This window comes from Nesoenas mayeri (genome assembly GCF_963082525.1).
Source record: "Nesoenas mayeri genome assembly, chromosome: Z".
Taxonomy (NCBI): Eukaryota; Metazoa; Chordata; class Aves; order Columbiformes; family Columbidae; genus Nesoenas; species Nesoenas mayeri.
Window position 1 is genome coordinate 5,072,766 of NC_137542.1, and position 14,127 is coordinate 5,086,892.

At 38.9% G+C, this 14,127-nt stretch overlaps 1 protein-coding gene across 1 annotated transcript in view; it reads right to left on the bottom strand.

Moving 5' to 3' along the window:
• Window positions 1–1,433: 1,433 nt before the first annotated feature.
• Window positions 1,434–14,127, bottom strand: part of VCAN (versican) — a gene marked incomplete at both ends in the record, with an annotated part of 104,473 nt that continues 91,779 nt past the window's right edge. The window contains 3 exons of the mRNA XM_080362918.1: window positions 1,434–1,564; window positions 2,037–2,219; window positions 3,357–3,501. Of these exons, the coding sequence (XP_080219044.1) occupies window positions 1,434–1,564; window positions 2,037–2,219; window positions 3,357–3,501 (459 nt within the window). The remainder of the gene's footprint in view (window positions 1,565–2,036; window positions 2,220–3,356; window positions 3,502–14,127) is intronic.

Sequence of the window (14,127 nt, forward strand, 5' to 3'; positions counted from 1 at the left end):
AAACGTTACCTTCTACGCTTACTGTACACATCCAGGTCAGTCATCAAGCTGACCAGGGTAAGAAATCGTAATAGAAAAACTCCTACATACACACTGCACCAACTACAACCTACAATCTCCTTGTGCACACACTTCTTTCTAGAAAGCCAAGATTCTGATTCTTCTGTAAGTCACGCAGTTCTCACCCATCTAACCGCAAACAAATGATCCTGTTTAGCAGGAATTTTGTTCTCCAGGGAAATAGCCGTTGAAATGAAAGATGGTTCCAAAAGTGGAGCTCAGGGGCTAATACTGCACTGGCGAGCTCTTTTAATCTTCTTTGCATGGGTAAAATAACATCCAATAAATTAAATCAGTATGGCTTACTTCATTTATTTATGTACGCTTCACAGCTGCAGCATTCATACACAAACATTCATTACTTTATAAAAAGATTAAAAAATGGTTATATATACAAAATTATTTACTTTTTTGATTTTTGTTTGTTTTTTACAAAAAAAAAAATCCCCCAAACACCAGGTCTATCTCCATTTTAGAATGCAGAGACCTGTAATATAGACCTTGTGGTTAATGTAGTGAAAGTAATTTTTTTTTTTTTCTCAATTTTTTTCTTTTCAAAAAAATGTGGCCCTGGTTGATAAAGTTAATGTATTAGCACTTGGATTTTTACAGGCCCTCCTTGTCATACACAACTCCTCCATGCAGTCCTTTCTCATGAATGGTGAAGCTGGAATGGAGAGCAGAAGAAAAAGTTCCACATTGGAGTCCCTAGTTCATGCTTCGTGCCACTTTTATGTGCTCTGTCTGAACTCTGCATCACATGGACACAAACTGTACCTTGGATGGGAATTGGTACAGTTCCCATTAAAAAAGAAAAGAAAGTAATGTAACTTGTGTGTTTATCTTCACCTGATAATAGCAAATTTCAGTCAGTGAAGTTATTTCAACCATTTCCAGCCTAAGTAAACAACATAAAACCAACGTCATAAATGACTGAAGACCTCTGAGGCCATTCTAACCATAAATATGCCTGAAATTAGTGTGACTTTTCATTTTATATACAGGATTTTAAAAACAACACACAATTAAACAACATTAAAATCATCTTATTTACATTTTCATTGGTGCTAAAATTGAGCTGTTTAAATATTGCAGAAGGCTGGTATATATCATAAAATGGTCCACACCGATGGCATATAGAAAACTAATAATCTTTATAGGCTGGAAATGGTTTCCTTTTATCCCCATAAGCACTTCTCCTTTTTTTTTATTTTTAAATTTTCTGATAAACACCGTATTTTTGCAAAATGCATTGTGAATACCGCAGTCCATAGTTTCAAAACAATTTGATAATACACCTATAAGTGATAGAAAGGCACAGAAAGTTATGACTTTGGCTGAAATGGTGGAAATCCCCATTCACCATTTAGCTCTCAGCGCCTTGAGTCCTGCCATGTCCTGATCCAGCGATGATAGTGTTTTGACGAATTTAATGATGTTCCCTTTCCCAATGAAGAATGTTTATAGTAGTATTTCTTAGAGTAAGTCCTTTGGTATGTGGATGCTGCAATAAGAAAAAGGGAAAAAAGGGAAATTAATTTAAAATTATTTAACTATGAATGAGCTGGCTACCCTTCATATTACAGTCCCATTTATTCTTGATTAATTAAAAGGTTAAGAAATGATTAACTGGTACTATGACCATGTTATTGACAGGAGAAGCACCTCCTACAAACAGCTAGACCTCATTTGCAGAAAGGATTGTGAGTGTTATTATGAACCCGTTGATTCCAGGGGCTTTGTAAAACTATGTTTTTACTTTAAAGTAATCTTAGTGACTTCTGTAAAAACAGAAGAGGAACATTGTCATTAGTTTTGGAGGCCTGCCTTTTTTCTACAAACAAAGTGAGCAGTATTGCTGTCATAATCTGCCATATCAGATTTACGCTTCTCTTAAAATATATGTTCATTACTTATTAATCTTAGGTTAATCTGTTGTTTCTGATCCAGCACTGGTTTGCTTTGAAAGAACTCACGATTCATGCAAGTAATTTTAGGCATATCCCATCTTCCATTCCCTTGACACCGGATGGTTGGAATATGGCGCTGGATGAAACCGTCTTTGCAGTGATATCTGATAAGGGAGTTGATCTCGTAACGAGGTTTCATCTTCCCAAAGGTCTTTGCATTTTCCACGACAGGAGGCTGACCACAAGCCACTGAAAGCAAGAGGGAACATAACCAAAAACTTCAGTTTGTAAGTGCACTTCTGAATATGGTACTGACCTCTAAACTCTGGCTAAGGGAAGATGTCAAGGGACCTCAGACTCCCAAAGGAAACATCCAAACAAGGCCAGGGAGATCAGTCTTTTCCGTAGTTATCCAGTCTTGCAGACCAAATACAGTAATGATGAACATTTGAAAGCATCAGATAATGTTGTTAGAACTGCCTTTTTGGTTTTAATTCATGATGCAAATTTGAACCAAAAACGTTGGCATACTCACACAAAGAAGTGATTTTCACTGGAAAGCTGCAAAACCTGAAAACCAGTTAAGTTATTACAAGCATTTGAGAAAAAAGCCTCATTTTCAATACTTTTCATGTCTTCTTCAACAATAGACTGTTTAAAAGCACTTAAAACTGATGGATCTGTCAAGGCACAGAGAACATGTTAACAAAAACTTGTAAATGGTAATTGGGAACAATGGAGTGCACATAAGATTTTGGCTGCTTCTTTGCTTTCCCAGTCTGAAGAGGCAGAGGCAATTCCTAAAGGATTGCTGTGCAGCTCCTGGTAACAGTCAGGTTTCAGGTAAGTATCAGCTCTAACAGTGTATTAACCGAATGTGCTTTTCAGATTCCAGCAGTGACGTGGAAACTGGATGGTTTTGGAAAAGAGGAAGACAAAGATCGTCGCTACATGATGGGTGACAAGTATGCCCAACTGAAGACAAAAATCTAACCCCATACCAGCCATCAGCTGTCTGCTCTGGCTACCCACCAACATCCTGCTGCCCGTGTACTTCACAGCGATGCCACCGCAGGAAAGAAGAGTTGGTAATGTTCTCATGGTATACAAGTCAGGCAGGCCTGCCAGGTACCTGAACACCTCTTTTGCTGGGATAAGCAGCAGTTTGCCTGGTTTTAACCAAACACTTTGACTGCATACACTTTTGTGCCTTGCTCAAGAACAGCTTAGGCAGAGACGTAAATATGTGGATACAGGATGACTTTGTGAGGGTAAGTCAGTTGAGGGCTCACCATACTAGTCACAAAAATCAGCCAGAATTTGTCATTTTAACTTTATGAAACTGGAATTTAGAGAATTACGCTATTGTTACTGGTAAGTTTGTACCTGTTCCTTTCTTGCAGGTGTAGGTGAGGTGGTAATTGCATGGTACGTCATTCCATTGCCCATTCTCGTGCCATATTATAACAACACAGTCTTCTCCAGCAGAAAAGAAGCTGTCTGGCTGGTTTGGTCGCCAGTTCTCGTATTGCTGCAGAAAAGAGGAGCAAAACCTTTATTCCTTGTGCTGGAGTGTATTTACATTCCATTTTACAGAAGAACACACAATATTACCTTTAGTAAAGAGCAATCTCAATTGTTTAATTCAGGCTGTTAAGCACAAACTAAACAAAGCTATATTTATAATATCCTCCCACTCTATTAATAGATTATCTCAATAGTAAAAAAATATTCCAATCTAACTTCTAATTTAGTCTAAACTGATGTCAGGTGAAAAAAGTGACACAATTCACCACAACCAAAATCTGATCCTAAGTATGTTGAAAAACACTCTTTCCTACACAGACAGGCAAAAAGTAGAATGTCAGGAAATACAGTAAATGTTGTATAACCCCTGTTAGTCCACATCTGCTAAGTGGCAAATTACAGGCTAGCTTCTCAGACTCAAAATTATTTATTCTCTGGGATGACGTGCAGAATTAGGTGTAAAATAAGTAAAGGTGTCAGAATGTGCCCTCAGACCATTGCAGATTGACATTTCCATTAAAAAGACCTAGGTGGCAGACTGAGCACATACAGCAGCCTTTCAGCATTAGAAATGATGATGCAAATTTTGCCGTCTGTAGACAAACTAACTCCAGACATCTATCGATATATAAGAATAAAATGAGAAACTGGCACACTAGCTTTAGAAGTAGTCATCCCATTGTTAGTATGTGATTAAAACAAAACAGAACAAAACAAAGCAAAACAACAATTTGGGCAGGCTTTGTTTGTTGGGGTCCAGGCTGACTACTGTGAGTCTGCACTTATTTATCTACACAGTTCTGCAGCTTTCAGCTCTGCATCTACCTAGAGATATGTCCCTACCAAGAGCTGTGTGATGCTGGCTGCTGACAGACTGTGCACAGCCCATGCATGCACTAAACCCATATTTATTTCACTGTAGAATGTTCTCTTTCAGGCATGGCCAAGCTCATCGTTGCACAATGTCAGTTTGGGGTGAAAATCAGGGAGGATTCAGTCTGGTTTTTTTCAGTGATAAGCCAGAAAAATAGAAACAAAGGGAGAGTCACACGGATTGAAAATCTATGCCATAGTCCTTGGTAGGGGACACACAGCCTGTTGTCCTTGCAGTCATCTTTATCCAGCCTCTTGTTTAATTTTGATCCCAAATGAAACATAGTAGTTTGAGATTGGCATAAGGTCATGTAAAGAAAAGCAAGAGAAGATTTAGGGAACAGCTCTCAGTGGTTTGCTTTAGGATTTCTGTTGTGACAGTCCAAGAAGAATTTAATGAAGGATAAAAATAGAGATCTGAAAGAACTGGAATTCACATAAACGCCAGACATTAACCAGGCAGCTAGCCCCTTGTATGGTCAAAATGACACAGTTTCTACAGCACTTATATTTTCCTCAGTGCCTACATCTTTCTGTCTAGAGCTGACCCATATAAATGTCATAAAAGTTTAGCTTTCTATTTTCTTAACTTTATGAAATAACCACTATTAACTGCCTGGGCGAACACATTTTAGAAATAAAGTTAACATACCACACACAAGTAGTATTTACCTTACAATGAATCGAGCTGTGAAAAAAATGAGTTAAATACTTAACTTTTTCCTACCACATGTCATCTTACCCATCACAGGTTTTAATTATCCAGGCAATTTAACAACCATGGTCTAAATAAATTCGTTCTGCACTGTATTTATTACCTGTAATAAAACATCCCCCATTTTATATGGAACTAACTTAATTCCATCTCTACACTTCCATGTTTAATAGTCCTAAACTACAATACACACTAACTCATTTACTCAAGTCTGGAATTCAGCATTTCACATTAGCTTATAAATCAGAGTAGGAGTTTTGCAAGCACAGTAGCCAAATACCATCCATATGAGTCAAACAGGGCCTGTGATATGAGGGGCTTCCTGCAACATCTAGTGCAAAAAAGAAAAGTTCTGTGTGTATCTCCTGACCCAGTGAGAAGGAAAGTGGGGAGGAATATGCCTGTGCAAGGTGTGTATTAATGTAACCTAGAATGCTCCAAGGTCCTTTTTCAAAAAGGGTATTTTGGAATGTCCACTGAGCCAAAGGTTTAGCACCTTTTTACAGCAAAGCTGGTTAAGGATGCAAGAAGCTGAGCAAAAAAGGTCACACTACCACAACGCAGGGACAGACCTTTTAGCAGGGCGTGATATGACAGGACAAGGGGTGATGGTTTTAAACTAAAGGATGGAGATTCAGGCTGGACACGAGGAAGAAATTTTTTATGATGAGGGTGGTGAGAGCCTGTCCCAGGTTGTCCAGAGAGGTGGTGGATGAACCATCCCTGGAGACATCCCAGGCCAGGCTGGACGGGGCTCTGAGCAACCTGAACTGGTGAAGATGTCCCTGCTCATGGCAGGGGTGGCACTGGATGAGCTTTGAAGGTCCCTTCCAACCCAAACTGTGGGCTAGCTGGAAAGAAGTGATCACCTCTTAATTTCACCGCTGAATGTCTTGCTACCCAACCCAACTGAAAAGTAAGGTTTTCTGGTGGAAGTCTGAAGTGTAAGCATGGATGGTTTCACCACTGAGATGATTGGCAGCAACATCTTAAGCTGAGGCAATCCAATCACTTTCAAGAATTTATCCAGACATAAGGACACATAGAAAAATTAAAGAAAACAGCTAGGTTAGCAATAGAAAAGTTTGATCAGTAATGTTCTGACAGCAAAGACTTGTACAAGCCTTGCAGCTGCTTCTTGTGGAAATGATACTAGAGAGCTGTTTGTTTCCATAGGGATCAGAGTGTGGGAATGAAGGAGATTTAATGGCTATTAGGGGTGTGTGAGCTGGAGGTGCTCAGCAGCTTGCCAGCTCCCACCCTAAACATATAGACCCCATATGCTCTTACTTGCCATAATGACTCCAAAATTTGTGTTTGCTTTGTTGGCAGGACTGTAGTGCCATGGCAAAGGATTATATCTAGGCCCTGTGGTTTATTCAAGAATGTCTGATATCCTCCAGCATGACTTGCTGTTACCTCACATCTGATATCGTCATTGCACAGATTTATTTTGGCTGAATAACTTTGAGTTTGCTTGGTTTTAGTGCCAGAATTGCTTAGCAGAGGAAGTTCCAGACTGCTGAATTGCTTTCTTAGGTCTCCACCCAGGTCTTCTGTAGTTTTTCAATTCCTTATTTAGCCACTGATAATGGGATAATAATACAAAAAGATTCTCACAGTTTGAGTGGAATAAGTTGCTAGACAAATAAACTAATATTTTTCTTTCCTCTTACAGATTACATTTTTGCATGGCCATGAGCATGATTGTACTTTTCACTTACACTGGTGTAAATCAGAGGTGACTGCACTATCTCTGGTAAACTCACAACAGCAAAGAAGAATAACGGTAAAGAAGCAAATGCCATAAGTCACATACTGATTTGTACTGTTTGTTTTCAAAGGTATTCCTTACAAACTCTCCTATCAAGTGTGCTAGGTGTGAAGACTTCTGTAGCCTTGTCATAAGCTCAGTAAACATGTAAGATACTCAGCCCATAATTATGCTGTTGGGAAACACTGCTTAAAATATCCTGAATAAGATGCCCCTTTTGAAGTGGCTGTGTCATCTAACATCCTTGCATTTCAATCCACTACTGTCTTTTAGAAAAGTATATTGTACAAAAAGAAAACAAAAATCAACTTCATTCCTTGGCCACATGTACCATTCAGGTTTGTTTGGGTTTTAAGTTCGCATCCAAAAAAGATTAGCCATATTCACAGATGAGCCAAAAACTGCTGGCATTGCTCCAGCCAACCTGCTGCTAGGTTATATCTTCATGTAAACTGTTATTGTCTCAGCAGACCAATGAAACTGCGCTAAGGAGCACGGTGTTTGAATTGATAAAGCTCAGGACATCCTTTTGCCAACAACCAAGCTTCAGTTGACACCTTTAGCCATGCTCCTAGCTGTACCATTCATAAGATGTGACTTATGGTTCTGAAAACCTAAATAGATTCACATGCTAAGTTAATACATGGAAGAAAAGCTGCTATGATCCTTTTCAGCAGAAGCACTTAGACTGGACGATCACACAGAGCGATCTAAAAGCTATTAGTCCCTTGGTTTTTAAGCAATGTTAGCATAACATGTGAACTTTTCCCCTGGATTAAAATGCAAAGCACCTCCAGACTGTACATTTTAGGACATATAATATTAATTGTGTGCATGACTCAAAATGCGCTGCAAAGAAGGTTTGGCCCAGCACATCTTTCTCCTCCAGTTATGAAGCTTTGCTGAGGTGGCTGTGGAGAGGGAAGTTCAAACTAATGCGGGGAGCGAAGGCTGAAATCACCACTGCACCAGCCGCCCTGCAAAGATCTCAACATTGATGATGGCAGGACGCTTTTTTGTTTGTTTGCTTTGGTTTTGCTTTATTGTGTTTTGTTTTAATTAAAAAAAAGGGAGGTTTCTGTGTTATCAGGTAACAGCAGGACCTAGCCTTTGGGGCAGAATTTTGGTCCCTGTGCATTACTTTGGTGCTCGGGAGCCACACCACTAGCCTGTCCTGCCATCATTTCGGGCTGAAAACTGGGGTTCCTGTTATGCTCTTCCCTTTAATTACTCTGTAATTATTAATTAATCTTTCTTGTATTTTTTTTTCTATTGACATGAAAGCCCGCACTGGATTTACTTTTCTAGCTTTCTTTGCTAAAAAGCACTGAAGATTTTCCTGCAGAGAAAGGGTGGATGGTGCACGGGTTGGAGCTGAAGCTGAGAGGGGGCTCAGTTCCTCAAGCTTCCTACGTGGCATGAAACAATGCACTTGGCTGCATGATTCCCAGTCTGTAAAACACTGACAATGTATTCTCTTGCCTCACAGGAGGAGCTTGGGCATGATGGTTACAAAAGCCCATGAAGATGTTTTATTAAGTTCCACATTTTGGGGGAAGATTTCCTTATATGGCGTTGAATTAACTCACAGCCATAATCTGGCAGTTGAGTGACAGGCTGACTTTTCACATAAATCAAATCTAAGAAAACGAGGATTATAGCAAGAGCTGTAAAGCAGCTAACTTTATTAGCCAGTCACTACTTTTTCTCATTCAGACGGCTGCTAAATAAACTGAATGAGCATGGCCTTCCCATCATGAACACTACCTTGTGGGAGATTTGTTATTTAAATTTTCAGATAAGCAGTCCTATCTGGAGGACTCATTTCCTTGTTAATGAGTAATCCACTCGGCTCTTCCAGATGTTTGCACTGCCGAGGTGAATCTACAAATAAGCACTATCTCAGCTTTGTGACACTCATTTGGAAATTTCAGCCGTTCTTTTATCTCCAAAAGGCACACCAAGTGTCTGAGATCAATCGCTTGGATTTGGCATTCCAAAATAGTCAACAAGCACTGTGTTCAATGAAGGACAACAAGATAAACTACTGATGCAAACAAAACTTTACTGCTTGACCTCCTTATTGTACAAAGGCCAATAATCTTTTGTACATAACTAAAGACAGGAAATAATTTACTTGAAGTACATCTATTTAGATTTAAAGGGTTAATGCTTTTCCTTCTGGGAAAAAGAAGCAAGTTTTCAGCATGTTTAAACAAGATTAAAGTACAAATCTGTTTTGGCACTTTTTAGCACTTTTAATTTCCAATGTGATTTTTTATTTTCTTTCATTCTGGCTGCTTCCCTATCTGATTGCTTCTTAATGTAAGACAAATGAGGTAAATCAAAAAAAACAAGGTAAGAAGTAGGGACTGGCTGACTGGATACTCTCTGTGCCATTTCATCTTAAAGTGAAGTAACATTTCCTGCCTGGTATTTATCACCAAACAATCTGAAACCACCACTGCGAAACTTACTGCCTGTTGTCCTTTCACCCACCCCGTAAGTCTGCTAAGAACAGGAATACGCTTTTCTTACAATAGCAACAAATTCCCTAGAAATCTTTATCAGGAAAGCCCCCGAACAAGTCCCTCACTGTGGTGGTTCTGTTATAACTGGATAGATTAAATAAAAATTACGTCTCACTTTCAGTGAGTCCCAGCAATTACTCAGTTTTATAGGTTGGCTGAACTACAACAAGATCAGCACAAGGTTGCAACATGTATATGGATCAGTTCAGAAAACCCTCGTTTGTGGCTCATGCTGTTGTACAGCACTGATTGTGTTGCATGCGACACTCATGGGAAGTTTGAAGGAGACTGTATTTCCTTTCCATAGGAAAAAAAAAAATCAAACAGATTACTGTGAAGATCTGGCAAGGTCTGAAATACTTCCATTAAGTTCATCTAGTATTTAAATGCATTTATACACTGAGAAAGACAAGAAACCACCGTATGGCTCAGGCTCTGTTTCACTTAATTTCACCCCGGTCCTGTAGAGGATTTTTCTGCTTAATTTTATGAACGGAAGCAGTCTGACAGAACTTACCAAAACCATTAATGAGCTTAAAAACTCCACTCAGCAAGTGCTTAAGCATATACCTTGCTTTAAAGACATAGGTCATGCCCTAAACCCTATAGGGTAGATCACATGCACAATTCAGACATGTGCTAAAATAACTTGCTGAAGGACGGACGAAACTAAGTGTGTTGATAATGCTGCGCTGGGAGAGTTCTGGTCAATTTTAAGACAACTGCTACATCTACAAGTACACGTAAAAATCACATCTCACGAACCTGATATTTTTTTAGATCATAGTTGAATGGCTTCTGTCAAGCCCTTAATCTGGGCTTTATTTGTGTGGGATTTGGGAAACTGGCAGGATTTGGATCAGGCAGGCACCCAACACTCCCCATTACGGAGTCACACTGTGAGCAAGACAAACTCCCAGAAGGAGCTTTGCTAAGGACCTTCGCAACAGATTTCACTTGAAAGGGCTTTTTGGTAACAGAGCAGTGGGATGTATTGAAAAACTCTTTGTTTTCCTGTGCAACAGCTTGCAAAAAAAGGACTCTGAATAACATACACTCATGTATATCCATGAATATCCACAAGCACTGATTGTGGATTGAATAAGCGGTAAGATCTATGCAAAAATAAATAATTTTGGAAAGAAATCTAAGGAACGCAAATGAAACAAGTAAAAAAGGATAGCTGATGAAGCTGAAAAATAGAAGCCCTATCAGTTCTATCCTATGGGAGGAGTGATCGTGTGGTGCAGCAGATGACTAGCTCTTTGATACTTTTCTAAACAATACCATAGTAAGACAACTTTTCCATGAGGAGCAGAAATCACTAAGTATGGCAGGAAGCTCCCACTAGATGGCAATGTCTACTAACTACCGAGTCCAGATACTGACACTAATTCCAAAATAATAATTGTTCAGAAAAAAGGTCTCTTTTATTAACTCTTCAAAAGCTAACTGAAGACAGTGAACACACTTCCATTGCATTTCATTTGCTCTGTACTAAATCTTCTTAAAATAATAACTGTATAGTTCAATTTTGTGGGTATATTTTGTGTGTTGGGCTTTCAGAACTCACCTTAGTACAGAGACTGAAAAATATGGCAAAGAGCTGTTGAAATTCTCTAGCTAATGGGTGGGTGTTTTACCATGGAAGAAAAGTATGGCAGAGTGTTAAGTGTTGGTTGGTATAATACATGTTCTTTGGGAGTTACACTAACATAATTATATATTGTCAACGTGATGCAAATTGCATGGGGTGTGACTTATTCTTTTTGTGCATAACTACCAGGAGAGCCACTGAAAAAAAAACAAAAAAAAAGGAAAATCCTGCACTTTGTCATTTATGTCAACAATTACTGCAGGTTTGAAGCTGCCCAAGATTTTGAGCCTGGAGCCAACTATAACAAGGCTCTGAAGTAACTGCTGACCCCCGTGCTAAAAAGGAGACAAAAAAGTGCTTTGTCCAAGACGCCCTCCTGACTGCCTACGACATACTGAACTAAAAATATACCTGTCATTAATAACATTATATAGTTCTCCTCCATTTAAATGCAGGTCAAATGAGCATCTTAAAAAGAGGCTGTAATGACTGACTGCAGCACAAAACCAAAACATTTGGTAGATTTAAAATCTCCTTCTCCAAGGATCCTGTGGGACATGGGCACAATGAGCTTTTTGTTTGCAGCTGACTACAGTACTTTTTAGTTTGTTTGCTTTATTTAACCCTCAGAGGCAGGCTCCTTCCCTACAATACTCCAGGCCTTTTGAAGGATTTCGTGTTCAATAGAGTTACTCTTTCTGAGAGGGGTGCAGTTACAGATTTGTTCAAGTTAAAGCATTCTGATTCACTGACCAATAAAGGAAGGAAAAGAGAGGGCTTTGTCTTTGCCAGAATTAAACTTCTGTTTTGTTTTTATTTTCTTTTTTTGGGGGGTGTTGTTTTTTCTTTTTAATGTCTCTACCTAACACTGACAACCTGAAGTCTAGCATTGCAAAACACAAAGCCTAAACAATCCTATGCTGAAGAAAAACTAACGTAGAGTCTCTGGACAGTTTTAAAAGTGGCAATATGCCCCATTACTTTCCTAGCTGGCAGCATTCTCTAAGTGACAGACAATCTGGCCACAGACACTAGCCAGCTCCTTATTACAGCACTAATCTTATGTAATGGGAGTGAGCTCACCACCGTACAAAGCACTAATTATCAACAGCATTTTCCAAAGGATATGAATAACTCCCCTTGTGAGACGGAGGCCCAAGGCACAACCCCAAGTAGCTATATGCACTTAATCCATAACTATACCGCTGTGCCCTCTCACAAGGGTCCTTAACAGTGAAACGCCAGCAACCCAAATACAATGGAGGAGCTGCCAAAAGCAACAGCAGATTTTTGCTATTTGGATGGGTGTGCTTTACAGCTGTAAAAGTTACTATTCACAGAACTAAGAGAATTATTTAAATTCAATTACCCTAAAATATTTTCAAATGTCACATTGTGTTCATTCGTCCTTTGATCAAGCCAATTGTTAGACATTTCCACTGATAATGTAACTTTTGTTATTTGCTAGTTTATTTTACATAAAATTTGAAGTATACAAAGATCCAAATAGGTATTTGTTTTTATTGCTTACAGCTTTTTATGACAACAGTGCAATGAAGACTGTCTGTGATTCATCCAAAAAGAGTTGTTCACTATCACAGAAATGCTGGTAGAAATATCTACAGAAAAGTGCAAGAATAATTTTGTCTCTGTAATTTTAAAAATATAAAGTCTTACATATGGCCATTCTCACTAGCGTAGAATGAAAATCAGAGGAAAACTAATACTCTCCCACAGCAAATGCCAACAGAACAGCCCTGTAACTATACTGCAATAGAAGAAAGGCAGAGCTAATAGAACATGCTCTTTAAAAAATTATACTATTTTCTTCTGCCTCTTGCATCTGTCAATATAATCATACCTGAAAAGTCTTGAGTAGAAATTGGCTTGATTTTCAGGAAGTAAGGAACAAGGAAGCTCCGAAAATATTGGGGAGCTGTGAGTTCTCTGTACACACTTCAGTACCTGCTCTCACTACCTTCACCTTTGAGACAAATTATTTGAAGTTAGGAACTAGCCAGATACGCCAAAATTTGCAGCTTACAAGTGCCTTCCCTACTGGTCCACGCTGTCTCAGAAGTTGCTGGTACCCCAAGCCCATGCTTGTGGCCGTGGCCTCTAAGCTCCATCTTTCACTGAATTTGCACCACAAATGAGGATCTGGGTTTCCTGAAAGAACATTCCCTTTTATATGTTGTATTAGCACAGCTGCAATAAACTCTTTTCCCTTGATATAAAAAGGCAACGGCTGCTGCTGCCAAAGTGTTTTTCATGTGGCCCATCAGCTCAAGAACATGAATCCACCTCTCCCAACCACCGGAAACACTGAAAAATTCTTTCTTTCAAAAACATGAAAAGGAAAAATAAAATAGAGCAGGAACACATCGTAGATGAGAAAAGATTGCTTCCTGCCATACGGATGCAGTACAGCAAATCAGAACAAATTAGATTCATACGGGTGGCAAGCAATGGGTTCATACATCTTCATACTCTGACCTTAGCCAAGAAGCTCCCAATTTGTTTTGTAAATAATTTTTTAAAAAATTAATATATACAAATTGGCCTGGGCAATAAAATCTTGTATAACTGACTATCAGTTAGCTGGAATGTAATTTGTTTCTGGAAAAGCAGCACCTGAATGATTAAACTTTAGGGCACAAGAAGTATGACCTTACTACTTTACTCATGTTATTTTGTGCTTCTCAAGAGCAGTCTTTGTTTGGGATGTAGTGGGTATAGCATCTTGAAAAGGTGTCTTTTACCAGGAGATGGTGAGACTTTATCTACACAATCCCAACCATTACATAAAATTATGCCATTTTGCCTGAAAGGCAGGGAAATGCTAAGCAGTTTTAAACTAAAAAAAACACTTTGCAATTGAGAAATAAACTTGCCAAAATTTCCTAAAAACACACAATAACTATGCATCAAACACTTCAGTGAGGTATATCAAAAAGCCTCCCCAAGCTCTCTTTGCAGGAGCAGCATCTACAATTTAAGAGTAAGCCCATTTCTATTTTGTTAGGAAAATTTTCCTTGTCTTAAAAGTTCTTGTAATGGAAAACAGGCAGAATCATTACAGATGTAGACAAATGTGATGTGGACCTAAAGTTTTAAATACTGTTCTTCGCTTTTTCATT